At 38.3% G+C, this 25,566-nt stretch overlaps 1 protein-coding gene and 1 long non-coding RNA gene across 2 annotated transcripts in view; one reads left to right on the top strand and one right to left on the bottom strand.

Annotated features, from left to right (window-relative positions):
• Positions 1-25,566, bottom strand: part of LOC141500053 (uncharacterized) — a 44,918-nt gene that overhangs the window by 10,934 nt on the left and 8,418 nt on the right. Inside the window, exons 3-4 of the mRNA XM_074202940.1 lie at positions 11,793-11,906; positions 8,601-9,500 (exon numbers count right to left, since the gene is read on the bottom strand). Coding sequence (XP_074059041.1) covers positions 8,601-9,500; positions 11,793-11,906 — 1,014 coding nt within the window. The remainder of the gene's footprint in view (positions 1-8,600; positions 9,501-11,792; positions 11,907-25,566) is intronic.
• LOC141500060 (uncharacterized) lies at positions 1,779-12,751 on the top strand. The gene is made up of 3 exons (XR_012471827.1): positions 1,779-9,575; positions 9,921-10,072; positions 11,331-12,751. It is a non-coding gene; the product is annotated as an uncharacterized LOC141500060 (long non-coding RNA).

Genomic DNA, 25,566 nt, shown 5'->3' with positions numbered 1-25,566 from the left:
TTTTCAGTGGTCCCCAAATTCCTATGCTTTTCTGGTGACCCCAAAAATCCCAGTGGCAACATTATGATCCAACTGATTCAATAGTATTAACATTTTAAGATCTGTAAAGCACATTTAAGTCTCAAAAAACCCTCTATAAAGTAGATATTACAGATTTTACACATTCAACGAAGAAACTGGCACAGGCAAGTGACTTGTCCACAAACAATTCAATAAGCATAATTAAACACCTCCTATATATTACAAGTTACTGTGCTAGATACCAGGGATACAAAGAGAACCATGACATTGTCCTTGCTCTTGAGGAGTTTAGAATCCATTAGAGAGATACATATATCCAGATGAGTAAATCTAAAGTTATTTCTAGAGAGAAAGATAAAAGAATTCTAACAACTGAGGCCTAGGAGGGAAGGGCAGGAAAGGCATCAAGAAAGGCTCTTTGTATGAAGTGGTATCTAAACTAGGTCTTGAATGAAACTAGAGATTCAAAAAGGAGGGTAGAAGGGCTGAGGCTGAAAAGAATTTAAGGCATGGGGACAGCTCCTGTAATGGCACCCTAACAGGAGATGGAATGTTAATTGTAAACAAGGAAGTCTGCTTGACTGTTATGTGGGTGAGGGGGAATAAGTATGTAGAGTTAGGCTAGAGACAGATTGTAAAAGGCTTTAAATACCAGAGGAAGTTCTATTTTGCCACAGAATGAGAGGCAGAATTTTGTTTATTATACCATGTTAACCCTTCAAAAAGACATTATACTGAATAATAACTGGGAGTTGAGATCTTTAACCAATCTTACACTGGAAGGATGAATCCAAATAGAATTTTTATCTTTATCAGTAATTTCACTGATGGAGGGAACACCTAGGGAAGAAACCCCATTTATCATTGGAGATTAGCAACTGTTCTACAATACATAGTCTACCAACATTAAATTACTTAGTAATATTAGATTTTCTTTATTGGCATGGAATTATTTATTTATTTTGGTTTTTGCAAGGCAATGGGGTTAAGTGACTTGGCCAAGGCCACACAGGTAATTATTAAGTCTGAGGTCACATTTGAACTCAGGTTCTCTTGACTCCAGGGCTCTATTTACTGAGCCACCTAGCTAGAATCACAGAATTGGAAGTGTTCTTGGAACTTATACACTGTATGAATGCCCTATGTAACATTCTCTAGAGGTGATTAGATACCCTTTCCTTCCAGTAACAGGGAAGCTCAATATCAATTAAGTCGGTTCATTCATTACATAAAATTTAGAATTATCAAAAGTAAAATAACAAGTCTTTCCCTTCTTAATCTTGGTGCTCTGTTAATTACATCCTATATATCTAGTATATATAGATATCTTGCTTTTTATATTATTTGCTTGTTGTCTCCCCCTAAGTTCCTTGAGGACAAGGTCTGACTTTTGCCTCTTTTTGTATTCCTAGTACTTAGAGATAAATAGGTCTTTAATGTTTATTTATTCTGAAAAAAAAATCAGAGCAAGATATAAATATGATGTCTCTATGGGTTATCAATTGGGAGGTCTGAAAGTTCTGTCCAGCCTGGGTAAATTCTTCTGAGATGGAAAAGGGCAGAGCAAGATCTTACTCAGACGTGGGGGGGTGTGGGGGAGATGTAAGAGAGACCGGGGACAAAGAAATCCCATGCCATTCTAGGATGCTTTTGGCTTCTCTTTCTCATTCCATAGAATCTGAGAGCTGGAGGTGACTCGGGATTGGGGAAGGAATGCAGCAGTGGAGGGTGGAGGGTGGGGGGCGTCCATTAGCTAAGTCAAAGGATGGCTACACTGTGCAGCAGTTAGAGAAAGTGTATCTGAGTCTGGGCCTCCCAACTACTTTCTGCTCTATCTTCCTTCTCCCACTCAGGGGAGGATAAGTGGGAATAACAAGGGCCTTTCTAATCTGGTGGGGATAGGGCAGATGGGACTGGGCGAAAGATCCTGACCGAGAAGGGGAGCAGTCGAGACCCAGCTAGGTGCAGACCCCTCCCACAGATGTAGCTGCCTTTTTTGAGGGATGGGACGTGTTCTCATGGCTGTTATTTTTTATTTCATATCAGTTTTGTGTGTGTGTGTGGGGGGGGCCTCCTTGATGAAACTACAACAATTGTGTCTTTGAAAGCCTGCGCTTCCCCCAAGGGACACATTATCCAGGTATATACCTGGCTGATGCCTCTTGCTAGTGTATCCTGTAGATGCAGTTAAGCATCATCTGTCTTTCTGGGGTCTTGGTGACTCCCTGTAGGCTTCTCTCTCTCCAGCCCCAACCAAGTGAGGGCTGACAGCTACCACAACCACAGGATAACACCTCTTACTCTCTTCTCTCTAAGGATCAGAGGGTAAAGCTACTGTGTTTATATGGAGTGGGGTGAAGGAAGAGTGAATACATTTCAGCTTATAGACTGAGCCCCCCCCCCACCTGTGAGCCTCCCAGTTCCATCTAATCAGTCACAGTGACAGTTAACTCTTAAACAAGGAACATTTACTTAGTAAGGCAAAAGCAAGAATAATTGTAATATTTATTCATTGGAAGGCAAAAACAGGAACAATCATAATCTTTTCTCAGCAGTAGACAAGATAATCATATTTACTTAGCAGAAGATGAGTGTAGGAGTAATCAAGTTGAACCACAACAAACCAGGGCCACACTCTTTACCAACACACAAAATGTTTATGGGAAGACCTTTACAGAAGTCTAGCGGTGGGGGGGGGGCACATTAGTAAGGGAACTTACGTGTTCAGGCCTTCACAAGCCTAGCTGACTTTGGTATGATGCTACAAACTCCTTCTCTGCTACTACTCTTGGTCTACTAAAACAGACTCTTCACACACAACTATTCTTAGGAAGATGCTGAGAACTGTCAAACTCCTCATATATGTTTTAGGATTTTGAGGACTTTCTCCTTTTCAAGCCAAAGATAACAATTATGGTCAAGAATCCTTCCCCAGTCATTTTTTCCAAAAAAGTAGATGTTTATGTTTTATACTGTCAGCTCTCAGGAAAGCCAAACCTCTTCTCACTGCAAAGCAAATGTAAAACCTTTCTTTTTCTTTTCTCTTTCTCAAACCTGAGACAGCAAAAAAAAATCAACAAAGTACCACTTGAGAGAAATCCCCTCTTTCAGGTAATAGATTACATTAGAGTATATAAGCTCAGACAGCTCTCCATATTGAACTTTTAGCAACTACACAGTCTGCCAGGCAGCCTTTCATCTCTCTCAATGGACTAAGCACCTGTTTGCTTGCCACATTCTGTCTTCTGTAAATAGCTCCTCAGCTGCCTTCTTGGGTCTTCTGTCTCCAACTCCTCTTGTATTCAGTTTTCTCTATTCTCTTAGCCAGCCACCTCTTTTTCTTTCCTCATAGCTTTCTTCTCCTATGGCCTATAGCTTCTAAAGCTCAGATCAGTGCCTCTTCATACCCAATGACCTATCTCTAATTTATGATGCAAAATTCAAAAGATGCACCTTTCTGTCAAGATTACTCCAGTAGTCCTTAGATAGTCTTCTTATGGTCCCCAAAAGTTATTTGACTGGCCATTTCTCAGTTATGATTTTTATTTTTTTTATGAATTTTAAAAGTCACAGGTGAATTAACTCAGTTATTGTGCCACCTTCTGAAGGGTAGTTCTCTATCTGATCAGTCATACTCACTAAGCACTTCATATGGGCCAGGCTGTATGTTCTAAGTGCTAAGGATACAAATATGAAAAAGAAAGTTCCTATTTTCAAGGAAAATAAAACTGAAAAGGATGGGGTGCAGTGCAGGGGAAAATACCTGAAACGTGGATAAGTCTGAAAGAGTAACCAGGAAATGAAGAGATGGTTGGCCTGAGCAGTATCCTTAGAGGTTCTCCAATCCAAGGGGATTGAGGAGCAGAAGATACTGATGAATGAGTACCAGTACCTGGGCCATGCTGAAGTCCAAAGGTGTGTAAGCAAGTGGAAAATGAAGCAAGGTCTTCAGTCTTTTCTTAACATTTTGATTGAGAAACTGCTTCTTTTTAAGTTTTTATCAGTTTTATCTTAAACAAATGTTATTTTTTTTCTACTCCTATTAGCAATCATTATGTCCACATTTGAGAAGGCAAGAGTGCTTTCTTGTCTTTAACCCTAAAAACAAATCCTGGTGGCAATAAGTGCTTAACAAAAATTTGAAAAATGAACATGAATGAATGAATAAGAGGGGAAAGAAGCACTGAAAAAGAAAATTTAAAAGTCAGTTGAAAGATCAGAATGGGGAGAGCAAGGGAATCTAAGTCTCCTTCCCACATGGAGAATATGAGCTTATCCTCTCACACAATCAGTGACAGAACTCTAATGGGTCTTTGGAAAAAGTGATACTGACTTGTTTGCATTCATCTCTTACAACTTCCAAAATACATAGAATTTAGTTAACTGCTAAGAATTCCACTTTCCTCACTTGTAAAATGAGGATGGACTACATTGTTTATTTTGTAGAACTATTATGAAAATCATGTTCTGTAAACAGTAAAACACAATACTTAATGATAGCTTTTGTTTCTCTGCCCTTTCAGGTGCTTCAGGTGATTTGGGGATTTAGGAAGAGTCTATAAACCTAGTAATCAACACCTCCTTGACCAGCAATTTAAAGTATCGTAAACAACTTGAAGGCACAATTACTGTCAGAGCTGTCCCACAACGGAAGCCTCAGTGTATAGTGATATGACCACTCAATTTGGAGGAAAAGGATCTTCATTCAAATATCATTTCTACTATTCACTAGTTATATCACTGTAACATGAGGCAGAGATTGGGGGAGGCTGACCAACTGGCCTTTCAAGAGCCTTGGTTTCATCATCTGAAAAAATGAGGGGGTTGGCAGTTTGTCCTCTCCAGTCCTGCTATAAGTCTATGAGTCTCTGAATAGATGACCTCTAATTCCCTTCTAGCTCTAAATATATGACTTATGACTCCATTCCTGCCCTGAAGACACATTGATATATAGCCTACTCATTGTATAGCTTAAAGCATCTTCTGCCTGCATTACCTACCTGGTGAAGGGCACTCAGGATATTGAACTTAAAACTGTCATTGGAAATTTGACATTAGTGGTATTGTTTAGCCTGAAGAACAGACTTGAGATTCAATGAAAAAAAATGATCATTCTGTTAATGGATTCATGTTTTGGGTATGGCTCAGCTGAGGTGACATGTCTTACTATAATGAGAGTATATGATTCTATGAGGAGCAAGACATATTCCTCTTGTTCCTAGGAAGGCAGAAATAAGACCAAAGGCTAGAAATCATAGGGAGTAAGATTTTTATTCAATATAAGAATTTCCTAACAAATAGAGGTAGTAGAGTGTACTGGTAAGGCTTGGATACAAAGTCTGTTGAGTCTCCTACTTACTACCATGTGACTTTGGGCAAGTCACAACTTTTCTGAGCTATTTTCTCATCTGCAAAATTTATATTAGATGACCATCCAGTTTACTATAGAATTGGGGAACTTAAGGGATGTTTTATAATAATCAAGGAAGTAAATGCTTAAAAGTAGGCCTTACTTATATTTTAACTTATGCATTGAAAAGTGAGGCCTAAAAGAAGATAACCAAGGGCAGAGGGAAGGAGTAATAGGGATAAAGAAATAGTATTTCAGTGAAAGGAATTTACTAGATCTCAGTAGTTGAAGGAATGAGAACACAATTGGAACTGTTACCAGAGGAAGGGTTCCTGGACCTTGAATATAGTGGTCTTGCCACATTCAGGAAAGAATTAAGAGTTGTTGAAAAATGAAATTTGCTACCTTGATAGATGGTAAGTTATCTATCATGGCGAACTTGATATAGACTGAAACCTGCTGGGACTGTGCCTTTTACTTTAAGCATTTGCTTTTTTCCAAGCATGCATGCGCACACACACACACACACACACCCCAAAATACCCACAATACTCACTATTGGAACTAGTAGGTAAAACCTGAGCTTTAAAAAGCTGTTTTATAATAAAAGAACATTACTTTGAGAGGGAGAACTGGAGAGAGGATTCCATTCCTTAAACTCTCACTGATGAAACATAATTTATCAGGTGAATCAATCATCCTGGAAAACTCAATATTAGAATCATAGAATATAAAAATTGAGATGAAGGAATTAGAGGGCCAAATGTGCTATCCAGACTAGAAACAAAAATGACAAATGTCAACCTAGGAAGCATGAATAAAACCATGGGTCAAATAAGTTTCTGACCACAAGACTTCAGGAATAAGAGAACTAGATGGAAGATATAGGTTCAAGTCTGGACTCTGATATTTATTCCCAATATGATTTTTATTTTAGGTTTTGCAAGGCATTGGGGTTAAAAGTGGCTTGCCCAAGGCCACACAGCTAGGTAATTATTAAGTGTCTAAGGCCAGATCCGAACTCAGGTACTCAACTCCAGGGCCAGTGCTCTATCCACTGTGCCATCTAGCTGCCCCTCCTAATATTATTTTAGTAAAGTCCTTCCCCACACCAGGTCCCAGTTTCCTTAATTGTAAAGTGTAGGTCTCTAAATTCTAAAGACTCCTAAAGGAATGAATGAGGTTGAGGTTACTTTGTTTGAAGTCCCTAAAATGATGAATGGGATGTGAAGAGTTATGTAAACCAATACTAGATTAAAGGAACAACTCTATAAATTTGAGAGCTAAGCTGAGATAGAATGCTAACTTTTATGTCACACAATTCATGGTGGTTGAGAATTCCCTGATGGGGGGATATAAGGCTGAACCTATTAACTATTTCAAAATAGAATTGTGTGAACTCTCTGGTGACACGCATAACAAATCACTAAGGTAAGATTAACCTCTGAGGACACCAACAGGAAGAACTATGAACTACCACCACACATTGCTTGGGGTCTCTATCAGATATATCATAGATCCAGATGTTTGTGAGGTTAATCCAGTATGGCAAAATCTCTGGTCTAATGTATCCACCTCAGAAGAAGTTCAGGAAAAACTTTTTATACCTTCCTCAGGAAAAAAAGAAATTTAAAAATTAGGATCTTTTTTTATATGTCATGGTTAAACTTGTAGTGTTTCTAGGCACCATATTTTAAGTGGGAATTAAAAAACTGGAACACATCCAAAAGACAATCAGAATGAAAGGGATTAGGACATGAGGGTTAGTTGAAATCACTGGAGAAAACTGAACATCATAAAATGCCTTCAAATTAAGGGTTTTTATGTAAGAGTGAGATTTAACTGTTTAGCCCAAGAGGGCCAAATGAGGTACATGTGTATACTGAGTGAGTGATAGAGACCAGAGTCCTAAAATTCAGACCTGAACTGCTCCTGGACACAGTAAGTTCCCTATCAGCAAAAATATTTCCTTAGAACCAAGATAACTACCAGGAAAACTATAGATGCATTCATTCCCATGTGGACTTGGTGGAACATGGGTGAGGGTTGAACAAGGCAACTACTAGAATTCCAATTCTCTTTTACCATTCAGTAAGTCTTTTACACTATCAAGTGACTTCATTAAAGCTATAAGTGGAATTCTACCCTGAATGAACTTTAACAATGATTTATTATTGATACTGTGGTGCTCATTGCAAGGTATTCTATCAAGGTACTTTTTAACTTAGCTCCATGCTTGTACACAGTTAAGGGGTAGGGAGTGATTTTGCTTTGGCCACAAATTTCACACAAAGGTAAGATATGACCCCCTTTTTGAATCCCCTGTTCTATCAAACCCTGCCCCCTCTATGTAGAAACACAGTAAGAAAACAAACATGGGCGAGTTAGAGAAGGGAAGGGCAAGAATTGATAGGAAAGGAGGTGGAAATTAAATCTTAAGAAGGGTGAACACAATTTTTCTTTCCACTCTTCAAGGTCCCCTCTGTCTGTCTGGTGATTATCTAAGAACATTTATTTCATTCTCCTCCACTCAGACAATCCCAAGGATATGAATGCTATTATAATCTTTTTTTTTTTTTTGGCAAGACAGTGGGGTTAAGTGATTAGTTCAGGGTCACACAGATAGGAAATTATTAAGTGTCTGAGGCTGGATTTGAACTCAGGTACTCCTGACTCCAGGGCCAGTGCTCTGTCCACTGCACCACCTAGCTGCCCCCAGTCTCTCTTTTTTAATACCCCCCTCAAATGGGAGCTAAGTAATGTTGGTGGTGACCGATTACCTAAACTGCCCTTAACACCCTCAATCTCTTCTTAGCCAAATCTAGTATTCTCCATTTAATGTTCTCTAATCCTTGAGATCTTTATGGAATTGGTCACCATTAACTTATTTCCCAAATTTTAATTTTTTCCCTTAACATTCTCTCCTATTTTTCTTCTCTTCTTGTGATCCCTCTGTAAATAAGATAGGGGAACAATCACTGAAGGATTTTACACAGTTATAAACAAGAATTTATTATCACCAATCACCAATTATTTATTAATTACCTCACTGCATGCGGTGCTGGGCTAGGTTGCTGCACAAAGAAAATTAGACAAGAACCCTTTCCATTAGGAACTTAATTTTTTTTTATGGGCTCATGCCCCAAAATAGATTCTCTGCTCTATCAAGGCATCCGTCCCCCACACTCATCATATTCCTGGGGTTATTCTCTGTAGTGGATTCTCTGATGTTGAATAAGTTGTGAGCTCTGACCAAAGGCTTTCCCGCATTCATTGCATTCAAACGGCTTTTCTCCAGTGTGAGTTCTCAGGTGGCGAAAAAAGTGTGACCTCCCTCTGAAGGCTTTCCCACATTCATTGCATTCATAGGGTTTCTCCCCAGTGTGAATTCTCTGATGCTCAATGAGTACTGAGCTCCAAATGAAAGCTTTCCCACATTCACTACACTCATAGGGTTTCTCTCCAGTGTGAAGTCTCTGGTGTCGAATAAGATTTGAGCTCTGACTGAAAGCTTGCCCACATTCATTACATTTATAGGGCTTCTCTCCATTATGAATTCTCAGGTGTTGAGTAAAATGTGAACTGTGACTGAAGGCTTTCCCACATTCATTACATTCATAAGGCTTCTCTCCAGTGTGAATTCTGTGATGTTGAATAAAGCCTGACCACCCTCTGAAGCACTTCCCACAATCACTGCATTCATAGGGTTTCTCTCCAGTGTGAATTCTCTGGTGTTTAATAAGTAATGAATTGTATTTGAAGCATTTACCACAGGTGTCACATTTATGGGGTTTCCCTCCTATGGAGCCTCCCTGACGTGTCATGAAGCTTGAGCTTAGACTAAAGCTTCCCCCAAATTCATCACATCCTTGGCTCCCCTCTACTGCAGGAGCCTCCTGGTGAAGGACTGTCATATGCCAGGAACTTCGCTTCTGGGACAGGGATATCCTCTCTCTGCCCATGGTAGAGTTTCCCATCTGCCTTTCTAAGCTGTCCTCCCGTTCACAGGGTTCTGCAAACTTGGATCCTCGAGGAACATTCCTAAGGAGACTTTTCAACATCCCTCCATGTTCTTCTCCTTCGGAAACTTCTTGCTTCGGAGTTACCAATTCAATCTCAGACTCAGAATCTGAAATGAGGAAATGAAAATCCAAATGTTATCTTTTCCCTGTGCTAGAAAAATGGAAACAGGTAAAAAAGGAAGGTAATTATCATCCTTGAAATGAATTTCTAACATATGCCCAAAGCACTGATGGTTCTCCAAAAGGACTTCACTATTCAAAGAAAAGGGAACAGGGAAATAGGCAAGAATTTTCACTTGGTAATATGGTGCTCATCACACATTTTCCCAATCCTCCTGGATATGATGAAGAGTCTGATCAAGCTATAGAACTGGAAAATTAGTAAACAAATAGCCAAAGCTATAGGAGAAGTGATCAGATAGGAAAGAAAATAATGAATGCCCTATAGGAATGACTTATCTGGTTGAATTATTCTGATTAGAAACTGCATTATTTACCTATTCTTATTTCTTCTGTCTGACCCTTAGACTTTGGAAGTAAACCAAGATAAAGCTAACCAAAGGTAACCACATTCTGCATGAAATGGCAAAAGACTACCAAGTCAACAGGAGGTTTGCTGACTAGCTAAAAATGAATACAGGATGGGAAATATGCACCAATGATCTTGGGTCAGCAGAGTGTAAGTAGTCAAATATCAAATTTGGCTTATATGTGGTTTGGGGTTTTTTGGTTTTTGCAAAGCAGTGGAGTTAATTGACTTGCCCATGGTCACACAGCTAGGCAATTTTTAAGTGTCTGAGGCCAGATTTGAACTCAGGTCTTCCTGACTACAGGGCTGGTGCTCTATCCGCTAGCTGTCTTGGCTTATATGTTTGAAGATACCATTCTTATCTCAAAGTAAAAGAGGTGTCAAGTTCCAAACCTAGAGATAGTTCACATTGATCCTTGAGACCTTTAGTTAAGGATGAATTCTGAAAGTTTAGACACTGCAGATCTGGATGTCCATAGAACTTTTTTTGGTACACTACTAGTTACTTTACCTTCTTAGATTTTTCTGAATTTGCATATTCTCTTTCCCTTATAAATAAGCCTTAGAAAATATCTTCTTATAGTCTGGATTATGTGAAAATGGGAGAAAGTAAAAAGGGAAGAGGGCATTAGGAAAGGTCATTCAACAATGGGAATGGCAGGAAATCTAGAAATTAGTGTTTATATCTGGTACTAGACTAGCTCAGGAACCCAAGAAAGTCAATGCCTCAAAATAAAATTTAATAATGTGCAAAAAGTGGAAGCCTGATGGCCAAAAACAAAGTCACCTTAGAAGCTGACCACTGGGTTAAGAAATTTTAAGGCCCAAGACTAGACCGTGGCATCCTCCACCTGCCCATCAAAAAAGTTGGCAGTGGCATAGGTCAGAGGAATAAACAGGAAGATTTTAGGATGACCAGACTGAACATAAGTTACAGAGAGGCAAAGAGAAACTTGTATAATAGATATCAGAGAGAATAGCAATTCAATTCCCTGGGGAGACTGAGAATTTAGAGGAGAAATAACTGAACTTGGGAAGCTAAACCAATCCATTCCATTCAATTTACATTTTATTAATGTGCAAAACACTGTGCTCAGTGCTTGAGATACCATCATAGTGTTTCTCTTCAGGACCTTATATTTTTATTATATTATGGTAAAACTGGAAGGGGATCTGAGTCCATTATTTTCTTGAAGCATTTAGGAATTCTGGATTTAGCCAATATTATGGAGCTGCTAGTAAGACTGAGTTTAGTGCTCAAATGATGTGACATGCCTAATCAAGACCTCTGTCTGATCTGGGTAAGGTGGCAATTGGTTATTGCTGGGAAAGAGATGACAACAGATGGGGGAAGGGAAGAAAGGCACTCTCCTCATTTCCATCCCTGTTACATTTCTGACTCTCTTAGATTTAACCACCAAGATGATTGTGCTCTCAAGAGGAATTTTCCTCAGTACCTGGAGACCTATCAACAAAGAACTATCCTTTATCATACTAGCTTCCTTTTCTCCCACTGATGAGTTGGGGCTTCTATTTTTGGTAATGGGTCCATGGCAGTTGGGCTTCATTTTCTTCCCAGTTGTGCTTCTCACTCTCTCGGACTCTGCTACCATGTAGGTATCTTCTATCCCCCCCCTCACCACCACTTCAGTTCACTTTTATGTGTTATCTTTTTTGCCTGCCTCAGTTTTCCATGGCTTCAGATGTTGGGAAGACTGGCAATCCACAGAGCAGAGATTCATAGGCATACCACAGGCATGTAGAAAAGTACTCCAGAAATACAAATTGAATTAATTTGAAAACTTCAATTACCTCATTAACTAGCTAAGCTGTTATTATCCTTTGTCCCTGGGAGGCTATTCTCACTCACCTGTATAAGTATCTCTTGAGATCTCTGTTTCTTGAATTCCTTGAAAATCTGAGCCAGATAGTTCTTCCTCTTCCTGTAGCAAGGAAATTACATCAGGTTTGGAAACTGTAAATCCTAATTATAGAAAAGAGAAAAGGTAAATGATGACATGATAATTCAAGTCTCCTTCCTATTCTCTCCACTAATTTTCTCCCCTTTCAATCCATCCTGCTCCTGCTGTCAGATGAATCTTCTGAAAACAATGTTCTGGACATGTCCTTCCCCAGATCAAAAACTGTTAATAGTTTCCAAATTCCTACAGAAAAAACGTCTAAACTCCTTAAACTGGCATTCCAGGCTCCCTACAATCTGACCCTTGAAATCTTCCTCTTATCCTCTATAGGAACCTACTGGTTTGGTCAGAGTAGTTTACTCACTTATACCCAAGTACACCACAATCATTCATGCTTGGGTGGGGGGAAATCTTTGATCATGTTAGAATTCTTGCCTGGAGCTGTAGTATATGTATGTCATGGAACACTATTGTTCTATTAGAAACCAGGAGGGATGGGAATTCAGGGAAGCCTGGAGGGATTTCCATGAACTGATGCTGAGTGAGATGAGCAGAACCAGAAAAACACTGTACACCCTAACAGCAACATGGGGGTGATGATCAACCTTGATGGACTCACTCAATCCATCAGTGCAACAATCAGGGACAATTTGGGGCTGTCTGCATTTGAGAATACCATTTGTATCCAGATAAAGAACCAAGGAATTTGAACAAAGACCAAGGACTATTCCCTTAAATTTAAAAAAAAACAACAACCGATACCTTATTGTCTGATCTTGCTATCTCTTATACTTTTGTTTCTTTATGTTTACTTTGTTTCTTCCTTGGGGATATGATTTCTCTCATCACATTCAATTTGGATCAATGTATACCACAGAAACAATGTGGAGACTGATGGATTGCCTTCTGTGGGGGGTGGGGGAAGGGAGGTGAGACGGGGGAGAAATTGTGAAACTCAAAATAAATAAAAACTTTAAAAAAAAAGAACTCTTGCCTAGAAGATCTTTTTTTCTCCATTTCACTTATATATTTGAACCATTCTTCAAAGTCCAGTTAAAAATCTCTTGTCCTCCAGGAAGATAACTCCCTCTCATGAACACTAAATATACCGTACTTCTGAACTATTCATTTAATACTTAGTACATGTTCTCTGTATTAACACTTATCTTCTAAAAATAATAGCAGAAGGGCAGTTAGGTGGCACAGTAGATAGAGTACCAGCCTTGGAATCAGGAGGACCTGTGTTCAAATCCAGCCTCAGACACTTAATAATTACCTAGTTGTATAACCTTGGGCAAGTCATTTATCTCCACTGTTTTGTAAAAACAAACAAAAAATTATAGACACTTACATGACACATATATGTATATAAGATTACATATAAAATATAAGCTGCTTAAAGGGCAAGGACTGTTTCAGTATTGCTTTATATTTCCAGGACCTGGTACATAGGAAAGACTTAATATATGGCATTCTAGTTGGTAAAAACAGTGTGAGCAAAGTGAGAAAGCCCTGAACATGCTGAAGGATTTGGCTGCACTTGAACAGAAAGGAGGTTTCCCTGCAGAAACTAAGAAAAGTAGCTGGAGGGAGGTACAATTTAAAAAAGAAAGGGAAGCAGCTCAATTTCCAATTCTGTCAAGAACAGTCCTCTCTCACACAGCTGTCTAGGCCTAAATAGGATTAGGAATTTCTAATCTAGGGATATACAACTTGTTGATCAAGGCCTTCTACCATCTGGCTCCAAACTATCTTTGACCTTATCTCATTTTACTCTCCTTCACATAGTCTGCATTCCAGTCAAACTGGCCTACTCTGCATTCCTCATCCTTGATCTTCCTTTTCTGATTTCTGTAGCTCAAGTCATGGAATAGACTCACCCCATTATATCCATTTATTGATCTTAGGGTCAAATTATATATGATACTTCCTCCAGGAGATATTCCCCTCTGTCTCCCTTCCTCACTGAGATGGAAGTGAGCTCTCCAGTTTTTTCAGTCCCTTACATTGACCTCCTTTGAACTTATTTCATGCTTCCTTTCATGGCAGCTATTCAAATATTTGTCTTCCTTATGAGAATGTAAATTTAAGAGCAGAGCCTTTGTCATATCTGAGCCCTAAATGAGTATTTTTTTAAATTTAACCATGGTCCATAATTCTTTTCTTTTTCTTTCTTTTCTTTTTTTTTTTGCAAGGCAATAAGGTTGAGTGGCTTGCCCAAGGCCACACAGCTAGGTAATTATTAAGTGTCTGAGGCTGGATTTGAACTCAGGTACTCCTGACTCCAGGGCCGGTACTCTATCCACTGTACCACTAGCCACCACCCCCCCCACAATTAATTCTTGATCTACCTACTGGATCAGTTAGTCTTACTTCACTTGCTTCCAAAGACCCCTGTTCTAGTCCCTGAATACTGAATTAAGATGGTAGTGGGATCTCTGGGTTAAAGTATTTTTTCTTTTCCAAATTGCTTTACAGAATGTCTGGATTACTTAATAGTACCATCCACACCATAATAGTGCACACTGCATAGCCCTTTCAACATTACCTATTTCTATCTATTGTCATATTTTCTTATCAGCTGGAAAGTGAAACCTCAGTTATTTCTGTTAATATTTTTCTTATTAAGTACCTACAATGTGCTAACAGTTATTAATTACATGGCACAAGTTTCATATGGTCATTTATAGGGTACATTGTTTTGAGAATGATTTTTTCATATTCTTTGGCCACTTATCCTATGGAGAATTGTTCTTGATCTTAGAGATTTATAATTAACTTCCTTCACATCTTGGAATGGTAACTTTTTAATGTCTAAGTAGGCTACAGAACTCCCTAGCTTGAATGGCCTAGCTTGAACATTTAAGAATTTCAAGATTATTCAATAAGTTACTCAATTCTTTAAAACTCAGTACTCTTAGACACAAGATGAGACCAATTATACTTGAACTACCTACCTCAGAACGTTTTATAATGACCAACTGAGATAATGTCTTTAAAGTACCCTATAATGATAAAATGCTAAATAAACATCCACTATTATTATTATTCCAGAATGTCATAGTTGGAAAGGACCTCAGAGAAAATCTTGTTCAATTCATATCTTTTTTCTTTTTAAAATTTATCTGTTTTTTCCCGCTACATGTAAAGATCAATAATCAATTTTTTGGTAAGATTTTGAGTACCACATTTTCCTCTCCTCTCCTAGACTGAGAGTAATCTAATATAGGTTATACATGTATAATTATGTTAAACATAGTTCCACATTAATCATTTAACTCATTATCTTTTACAGAACTACTCTGACAAGTGACTATTTGACTTCCACCAGACAGTATGGGACACTGAATATACTATCAGGCATAGACAGTGTCTTGGTTGGTTTTGCTGGACCATTTTTTTCTCTTTTTGAAAAAATTTTATTTATTTAAGGCAATGGGGTTAAGAGTGACTTGCCCAAGGCCACACAGCTAGGCAATTATTAAGTGTTGGAGTGCAGATTTGAACTCAGGTCCTCCTGACTCCAAGGCCAGTGCTCTATCCACTGTGCCACCTAGCATTCCATTTTCTTTCTTTTTTCTAATCTTTGTTACAAGGAATGGAACATTTGAGGAAGGGAGGAAGGAATATATCAAGAAAAGTACCCATATGAAACAGTAACCACCAATAGAAAAGAAAAAAAATTAAACCACTTCTAATGAAAAGACTATATCTCCAGGAAGCCTACTCTACTTTTGGATAGGTTTATGTTTAAATTTTTCTTAAAATCAGGTCAAAATCCCCCACTCAATAAATTTCATTCATTGTTTCACTCCTTTTGCCCTTTGGGGCCAGAACAAATTAACCTCTCTTCTATAACATTTCAAATACTTGAAAGAATATTTTACTTTTAACCCAGTGGGTCCTGACACTGGTTTAGATTTTTTTTTCCATTTCTGCTCTAGGTGCCTTCTCTTCCTCTGATCCCATTCTTTTATATGGAGAGTTCCTTTCTGGAATCTTCATTTGGAGATGTTCCTAAGCCAGCTATCTGGTTTCTGATTCTCCAGGCTCTTTCATCTCTGTCTCATGTAGTATCTTCCCTCCCCCACACTTTTCAGCTCTCTTTTAGGCACTGTTTTCTCAGAAGGTAAGGCATTCAAGAGAAGGTATTGACTTCTTTTTTGCTGATATGTGCATTTCCTATGCTTAGTCCAGTGCTGGTACCATTGTTAGCACTTAGTAACTCCTATATCTATCTATCTTGTCCCCCGACCCCCAAGTCAATTCTTTAGGCTAAACAATCCCAGTTTCTTTAATCAACCATATGATATGGTCTCTGGTCTCTCACTATGCTAATTGTCCTCTTTCATATATATCATTTTGAAATGTGCCACCCAGACCTGAACACAATACTACAGAACAGTTCTGATCAAGACAAAGTATACTGAAACTATTACTTTTCTAGACCCTATACTTTTCCTGGAGGTAAACTTTTCCAGATACAGTTTTGGAGATTAAATTAACAAAGATTGGGTAAGCAACCTGATAGAATGATACAATCATGGCTCTTTGAACTACTAAAGTGGGAAAGCAAAAGGAATAAAGTAAATAGCCTGTGAAACTCTGAGACTCAAACTGTTAAATACAGTGAGGAATAATCAGTTTATCTGTCAAATGAGAGGTCAGAATTAGATAAGGAAAGTCTGAATTGAAAGTGTCCTTAATTTTAGAAATCAAAGAGTGAAACTACAATCTCCCTGAGAGCAGGGACTGGTTTACTTTTCCTATCTCCAGGGTTTAGGCACTTAATGAGTAGAGCACAAAGATAAATGTTAGTAAATACAAATATATACAATGTAGTTAAATGCATGGTAATTTGGGAGAAAGGGCACTAACAGTTAAAAGATCAAGAAAGGTTTCAGGAATGATGCCTGAACTTTTTTTTTGGAAGGCAGTGGGGTTAAGTGACTTGCCCATGGTCACACAGCTAGGTAATTTTTTTAAATGTCTGAGGCCAATTTAAACTCAGGTTCTCCTGACTCCAGGGTGGGTGTTCTATCCACTGCACCACCTAGCTGCCCTACTGAGCTCCTTCTTAAAGGAAAAGGGTGCTCTCCAGGCATGGAAAGATACCACTAATAAGGAAGCTGGAATATTGTTTGAGGAACAGAAAAAGACAAGTTTGGTTGGATTTGGTCTACAGGAAGTATAATGAATGTTCAATGAGGTTAAAAAAGAGAATATAGACAGATTTTGTAGGGTTTTAAAAGCTAAACGGATGATTTCTATTTTATGCTAGGGCAATAGGAAGTCACTAGAATAGTAGAATAAGAAGAATTACTTTGGCAACAAGTATACAGGAGTGGTGAGAGACTTAAGACAGAGGGATCAGTTAGAAAGTTGTTGCAATGATCCAGGTGAAGAAGACTAGGGCTTAAATTAAGGTCTCAGTGGAATGGGGCGATAGATGTGGGATGTAGGATATGTTGTGAAGGTAGAAATAGCAAGATTTGGCAAATGACCAGATATGAGAGATGAGTTGTTAGGGATAATGCTGAAATTCAAATCTGAGACTCTGCAAGAGTAGTTTGGAAGGGGGCAGCTAGGTGATGTAGTAGATAGAGCACCGGTCCTGGAATCAGGAGTATCTGAGTTTAAATTAAGCCTCAGACACTTAATAATTACCTAGCTGTGTGGTTTGGGCAAGCCACTTAACCCCATTGCTTAACCTAAAAGAGTAGTTTGGAGAAATCTAGGAAGAGTTCAAAAGAGGAGTTTAGGAGGAAAGCTCAAAAGTTCTATTTTAGACATGCTGAGTTTAAGATGTTTCTGGGGCATCCAGTTTTAAATGTCCAGGAGTCAATAAATGATGTATAATTGAAACTCAGGAGAACAATGGCTTAAGGGGATGAAAATGTAAAGTAAAAGTTCTTTAAGAATGAAAGAAGCTTGAATATGTTTGAAGGCAGTAGAAAAGGACCTTGCTAATAAGATTTGAGAGAAAACAGGGAAGAATGGCTGAAAATACAATTTGTTTGAGAAGCCAAGAAAGGATGGGATGAAGTGAAAATGAAAAGAGGGTAGCCTTGAGAATAGATTGGCTACTTCTGTGTCATGTGTCAGAGACTGGGAAAAAGATGGAGAGAGGAGAAGATGATGTCAAGGGATTTTGAGTTGAAAGGAATGGGACTCACATCAAATTGATTCATTTTTTTAGCAAAGTAAGAGGCTTCCTTTTCCCAAAGATCCTGGCATGGTCCAGAGAATGAGTATCATTTTCTGGCCTCAATCCCTTCCCACCAGAAACATTTGGACTCTACCTCTGAATTCCTGAGCTCAGGGAAGTAAAGTAACATCTTATCTTGCTTGGAATCAAGCTTTTACATTACATCCCAGTCATTTTTAAACCATGCCATCATGTGAATACTTCTTTCCTACAATTCTCATTTACCCCTAAATGTTGTCTTTCTCCATTAGAATATAAGCTTTTGCATTTGATCAATTTACATCGCCAGCGGAACATTTTGAACAAGGTAGTCTCTTAATAAATGCTTTATCACTCATCTCATCATCCACAGAATATCTGGGAAACCCAAACTTCTCCACAGGACATGGATCTAACAAGAATAACAAATAGCTTGATTTACATTTTTGATTCCTAAGTTTAAAAGGCACTCAGGGATTGATTTTTCAAGATATTTCACAGATAGTGAGGTTTTGAAAGAATGGAATAGATCACAAAAAGTATTATGAGTACAGTTTATAGCCACTTCAAAGGTATCTTGGATGAAAATATAAGACAAAAGTCTGTCTTTTATGGATAATTTTATAAAACAGACTACACTGTCACAGTATACAGGCCTTGTTAAAACTGTAGAGGTTATAAGATCTCTCTGAATTTATCATTTATTAATTACAAAAAGCATTTGATATATTAAAAGTAAAAGATTTTTAAAGGTTGTACAACAATACATTTTTCCTATACATATTAAAATTATAGCAGATTCCACCAAGGATTTGATCACAGAGACAACTTTGTTCAAATCTGTTCAATATTAAAATCAAATGAGGCATTAAAAAGGGAAATTGTATGCTTGAAAAAGATACTTTGTCATTGTCATGGACATTGTACTGTGGAAAATATAAACAGATGTCATCCAGATGCTCCTATTTGAAGATATTATTCTAATTACATAGAGAGTTGGAACACTACTAGACTTCCATAGCCATTCAAGAGACTGGCCTAGTATTCCATAAGTAAAGATCAAGTGGATGAAGAAAACATGATCCACTTTATAACATGCAATCTGATTGGGAGTCCACTGGATTAGTCTGTAACTAGCTATCTCCTGGATAGGTAAAGTAGATAGGCAATGATGACCTGGGTCCCAGAACTGAAAATAAGAAGGAGCTGGATCATAAATGGGAAATGGTTGCAATATTTTCTTTTTTTATTTGTTGAGGGCAATGGGGTTAAGTGACTTGCCAAAGGTCACACAACTAGGTCATTAAGTATCTGAGGTCGGATTTGAACTCAATTACTCCTGACTCCAGGGCCAGTGTTCTATCCACTGTGCCACCTAGCTGCCCCCAGTTAATGGTCACAGTATTTTCAATGGTCCAGACCTACTTCTTGGCATAAACATTCTTTCAGAAGCATAGAAGACCTATGTTCAATGTCACTTAAACTCTTAGGTTTCCATGTAACACACTAAAAATTACATTTCTGATAATTTTCCAATCTGCATGGATGAAAAGTTTTAGATAAGGAGTTCCTTAAATTGTGTGTAGACTAAAAAAAAGAAAATTCTGCACTGATGCTTACAAAATGGTTAATCATGGAATATACAAGCTAAGATCAAAACTGCAAATTACCTAAATAAAAATGAAAAATAATGTATGTGGAAAAAATACAGACAAATGTGTGGGTACAAAGAGGTTATGTTGTTTCCAGAGGGGATTTATGTTCTAGGCTTGTCAAAAAAAGAGAGAACATCAAGGACACATGACCAAAAATAAAAATAAGCTGATCATTTTTAGAAACTAAGGGATAACTGCTATATGTTTTTACAAAACAACAGAGAAAACAGGCAAATTTTAAAGGAAAGACTTGGAAAAGAATTTATATGGGTGGCGATGACAAAAGCATGAACCTAGTAAGAACAGAAGTATTAAGGCCTGGATTAGTGAACACACAGGAAATAATGGTATGTGCATGTGTGTGTGTTAACATGTTTACAGCCCTTTCCTCATCCCACAGTGAAGGAGTCAAGAGAAGTGTAGTAATTCCAACCCTGGCTCAAAAGACCCATTAAAAATCTGCTGGAAAACAGACTTCTTTTTACTTTCCATGGGATTCTGGGAATGCCACCTAATCTTCCTACATATGTTTAAACTGTAAAAAGGAAGGGGTTGGACTAGATAATCTCTATGGATCCTTCCAACTCTAAATCCTATGACTAATGTCCTCTCCTCATACGTGGTCCATATGTTGCCACTGGATCTGTTGGGACTCTCTACCTCAACTCCCTAAAATGCCTGCATCATCAACTCCAATATCACCTCCTCCAAGAAACCTACCTTGATCTCCCCCAATCAAAAATGACCAGAATTAAGTATTCGATTCAGAAGAAGAATTCAAGTCTTCACTGGGCAAATGTGCTAACTATGTAAATCATCTCCAAGGTTCTTTCCAACTCAAAATTTATGGGCCACTCTGCTTTTCACACTTCTGATATATTTAATAGACAATATCATGTCTTATGCTTCTACCAGAGCATAATAAGTATCAGTCAATTTTATACTTTGCAAGTACTCAGGCCTAGGCAGAGGGGTCTACCAGAAATAGATAGCTGACAAATGTGTTGAAACTATTGCCCTAATTATTTTCATACATCCTGGAGACACAAGTCTGGAGAAGCTCTGGGTCTCTTAAGTGAGGCTTCAGTTCCTTTCAGAGATGATTGGCTAGGGATGGAATGTTGCCCTTCTTGCTGCACTCAACCACAATTAGCTATTAGGCTTCTATCAGTGAGTTAAAGACAAACAATAGAAGATTCCTGGGCCAGAGACACAAGACTTGGGGTTCTTAAGGATATTGTTTGGGTGACTCAAGCAAGCAGTGATTGGATTATATGAGCTCTACATGCTTCCTTTTAACTCTAAGAATCTGATTAACCATGAGACCATAATTTCATGGGAAACAGTATATTGCCTTAGAAAGATCCTTGGATTTAGAGTCTGAGACTTTAGGTTTGAATCTCAGCCCTAAGTAAGTCTGTTAATCTTGGTCTACAATCCTTTCTGATTCTAAATCTGGTCTCCTAAAATGACCCGTAAAAGTGGGTGGGGGAGTTTAGAGAGGCCTGCGAAGGTACTGGCACTGGACTTGAAATAATATCTGTAATAGACTCCTGGATCTGATACTATGTGGCTACCATGCCATAATCTCTCAGAAACACTTTTCCCATTTGAAAAAGAGAAACAATGAAGAAAATACTTCTGGAGTTCTGTGAAAAACACTTGTTAAAAAAACATTTTTAAACTTTGAAACACTATTTTTAAGAAAGGAATTTATTAACTTCGTTATTATTAAATGATCTCATATTCTAATATTCGGGTTGCATCTGTGGGGCAAAAGATGCAGAGAATTGGAATTAAATTCTCCCCAAAAAAATGTGGCAGAAAGATGCACCCACTCAGTCTTTGTGTATTCAAAGAAAAATCTATCATGATATGGAATGCAGGGGGTGGAAGTGAGAAGTGCTGGTGGGAGGAGTTGCTAGAGTTATGTGCTAGCTGAGATAAGCACATCCAGAGAGGAAAGGAGGAAAGGAATAAAAAAGATTTTGGGAAGGTGGGAAGAGAAAGAGGGAGATATAAATTAAAAATGATGATATAGAATTTTAAAATGGGGGTCATAATCACTAGGTGACATTTTATAGGAGAAGATAGTGAAAAGTGAAATACAAATTGTACAGACATGGTTTCCTGGGGTTTGTTCAGAAAACTCATCTGGCCCAGGCCTTAGTTTTAGCATAGGATTTGTCTAAAGTCCCAGTGAGGTTAGCCATTGTCTTTTTGAGAATCTTTGAGAGAAGAAGAAACTCTTCAACTCTAAGCCACTTCGGTTTAATCAAATTTATCATCAAAATATTCCTGGCTGGTAGGCTGTGGGAAGCCAAAGTGAGATAAGGGCTTAAAAAAAACAATTGCAAGCTTGGTTGGAATAAACACAATAAAAGGTTGTGTTTATAAAACTTTTCTCAGACCATTTTTATATTCACTGTGTAACACAATCCTCACAAAAGCATCATAAGGGAGACCAAACAGAGATTCAATCAAATAAGAACTGTAAAGCCCTCTGCAAACTTGAAGGTTCTATATAATTCTACCTACTGTTAAGATTATATCTCCCATTTTTGTGATTGAGGAAACTAAGCCTCTAAAAGGTGAAGTGACTAAGTCAAAGTCATACAACAATCTGTAGAAGCAGGTCTCCTTCTACCTACCCTTGATCAGGGGCTTTTTCTGCTAGATTGCTTACTTGGTGCCACAGATGCTGGCACCAGTGATCAAAGGGCTACAGAAGATGGACATGCAAGATTCCAATCTCTCTATACCCAGAAATACCTCAAATAATGAAACTGGCATTAAACTTGGAGGGCACCCTTCCTAACTCCAAATCTTATGCTTCCATCCAGACCCAGGTCAAAAGTCTTTTCAACAGGCTTACTACTTTCTTCCCCTAAACTCCAATACTACTATAGTACATATCACACTTTGCCTTATAGTAGTACCATGACTATGTCTAATCCCCTTTAAATAATTCTTAACATGGAACACAGAGTCCAACACACATAGCAAATCTATCTTTTGAATGAATCCATTACATATTCTATGTTGTGATACTAAGAGAAAAACTTCTGTGACTCACAGAATTTCAAAATTGAAATAGACCTAAAAAGACATCTGATCTAACTAATATCTAAACAGGAATCCTCTGTTTAGACCTCTTCTCCCAACCCAACTCTGCCCCAGTGATCTGGTAAAATCTGCAGATGCCTTCTTTCAATGAGGTTTTTAAATGCATATATAGGATTGCAAAGGAAAACCATTATAGTAAGATAAAGATGCATTTTTTCTCATTCAAGTTTATAGATTCCCTGAAATCTACCCATGGATCCCTTAGGGATCTGTGGATCCCAGACTAGAAATTCTTGCTCTTCAATATCCCTAACAAGGAATCAGTGAAGAATTCCAGTGAAAGAAAAGCTATCATTTTCTTTTTAAAAATTTTTTATTTATTTATGGCAATGGGTTTAAGTGACTTGCCCAAGGTCACACAGCTAGGTAATTATTAATTGTCTGAGGTCAAATTTGAACTCAGGTCCTCCTGACTCCAGGGCCAGTGCTCTATCCACTGCACAACCAAGCTGCCCCTGAAGCTATTACTTTCTCAGAGAGCCTACTTTAGTAGTGGGACAAGACTGTTAGGAACTTCTCCAAGCTAAAATTTTCTTCTTTACAGTAGTATCTGCCTAGTGTTTCCTGTTCTGTCCTCTAGCATCCAGCAGGGTGGCAGAGTCAAAGTGACAGAAAGTACAGCCCATCTGTACCAAATCCCCTCCACCAACATCTAGAAAACCTATCAGTTAGAATTCCTGGTGGGCTAATCCAAGAGAAAAAAGCATGCTGAATCATTTTTTCTGGGAGCATTCAAGTACTACTAGGTCCAAAAGGGCAGGAAGACCTGGGACAGCAAGAGGTTCTAGGGAGAGCTGACTAGTGCAGTGTTCTCTGACAGTTTTGTTACTCTCTATACAGTTTTGGATGATGGATCTAGGTGGGACTTACAAGGCAACCTGTACCTAGATGGGGCTGAGAAGAGCAGTTGCATACTGATTAAGGAACAAGTTTAGAAATAAATGGTAGCTGTGTGACTGACCCTAGGAGTGGAGCAGGACCTCTCTTCTAGCTTCCACTCCAGGCTGAAGTCTGGATAACCAGGGCAGGAATCACAGACCAATGGGGAACCTGCAGTTCAGAGTCTCTGAATCATCAGAGCTTCCCAGGGGCTGATAGTAGTTGAATAGTAGTTGAATAGTAGTTGAATCCCACAGTAGTCTATGGGACTATGCAAAAGCTCATTTCTATCCTTATTGAGATCCCTCATATATATATATATATATATATATATATATATATATATATATATATATATATATATATATATATGTATATATATATATATATATATACATATATATATATATATATATATATATATATATATATATATATATATATAACTCCTTATTTCCTTTGACACTGCCACTACCCTGATGTGAACCCTCATCATTTTACACCTGACCTACTGCAACAATCTTAGAACTGGTATTTTTACCACTTCAGTCCATCTTCTGCTAAGCTGCCAAACTGCCCTTTTAAAAGGACAATTCTGACTGTGTCAGTCCCCTATCTTATTTAATAAACTCCAGTGTCTTCCTTTTCCCTCCAGGATCAAATAAAAATACTGCTTGGTGTTCAAATCCTCTCATATGCTGGTCTCTTTATACTTTTCCAGTCTTCTTATATCTTATTCACCTCTATGCCCTCTGATACACTGACCCCAGACTCTGCTATTCTTCACAAAAGAGACTCCATCTCCTAACTGTGCATTTTCAGTGACTGCTCCTCATGTCTGGCACTCTCTCCCTCCCCATTTCCACCCTCTTGGCTTCCCTTTCCTTCTTTTAAGTCTCAGCTAAAGTCCTTCCTTCTTCAAGAAGCCTCTTCTGATGCTTCCCTCTGCTAGTAAACTCCAGTCGGTCCTACATGTAGCTTGTTTACACATCATTGCTGAATACTGTCTCTATCATCAGACTATGTACTATGGTCTTTTTCATTTTTTGTACCCCCCAGTACTTAGCAGAATACCTGGCACAGAGCAAACACTGACTTCAATACAGTGACCACAAAAACTGCTTGTTGGCTGACTATTGACTGAAAGGCTTTCTGAAGAAGGCTGGAATTTAGCTGATACTTAAAGGCAGCCAGGAATGCTCTCAGAGATGGAAATGAGAAGGAAGAGAATGTCAGGCAGGGAGAAGAGTCAAGAGATAAGGGTCTCATTAAAGATAAAGCAAGGAGACCAATGTAAAGGGATATCAGAGTACATGAATGGGAGGAGGAAGGTTATGAAAGATTTTAAAAACTGAAAAGAATTTTAGATTTGATCTTGGAGATAACAGCAAACCTCTAGAATTTATTAAATTAGGGATGTGTGACGTGATCAGACTAACATTTTAGGAAAATTGATCTGAAAATTGAGTGGAAGAGAGTGAAGATGGTAGAGTAGTAGGAAACAGTATGGTCAAGCTCCTTTCCACAAAACTCCTTCAAAGAGATTTAGAAAAATCAGATAAAATCCTGATGAAGAAATCCAGATAAAAGGAACAATGCAACATTTTTCCAATGCAGGGTGGCATAAGGAGACAGAAAAGTCTTCTGACACTGGGAGCAGGTAGGGCAAGGAGCATATCGTGCATAGAGTTCTCTAGTGCAAAGCAGAATTGAAGTAGCTAAAAGGAAACATGAGAGGGGCAGCTAGGTGGCATAGTGGATAGAGCACTGGCCCTGGAGTCAGGAGTTCAAATCTGGCCTCAGACACTTAATAATTACCTAGCTATGTGACCTTGGGCAAGTCACTTAACCTCATTTGCCTTGCAAAAACTAAAA

This window comes from Macrotis lagotis, chromosome X, assembly GCF_037893015.1.
Source record: "Macrotis lagotis isolate mMagLag1 chromosome X, bilby.v1.9.chrom.fasta, whole genome shotgun sequence".
Classification (NCBI taxonomy): domain Eukaryota; kingdom Metazoa; phylum Chordata; class Mammalia; order Peramelemorphia; family Peramelidae; genus Macrotis; species Macrotis lagotis.
Note: the sequence above shows the minus strand (reverse complement) of the source record. Positions and strands in the feature narration are given on the sequence as shown.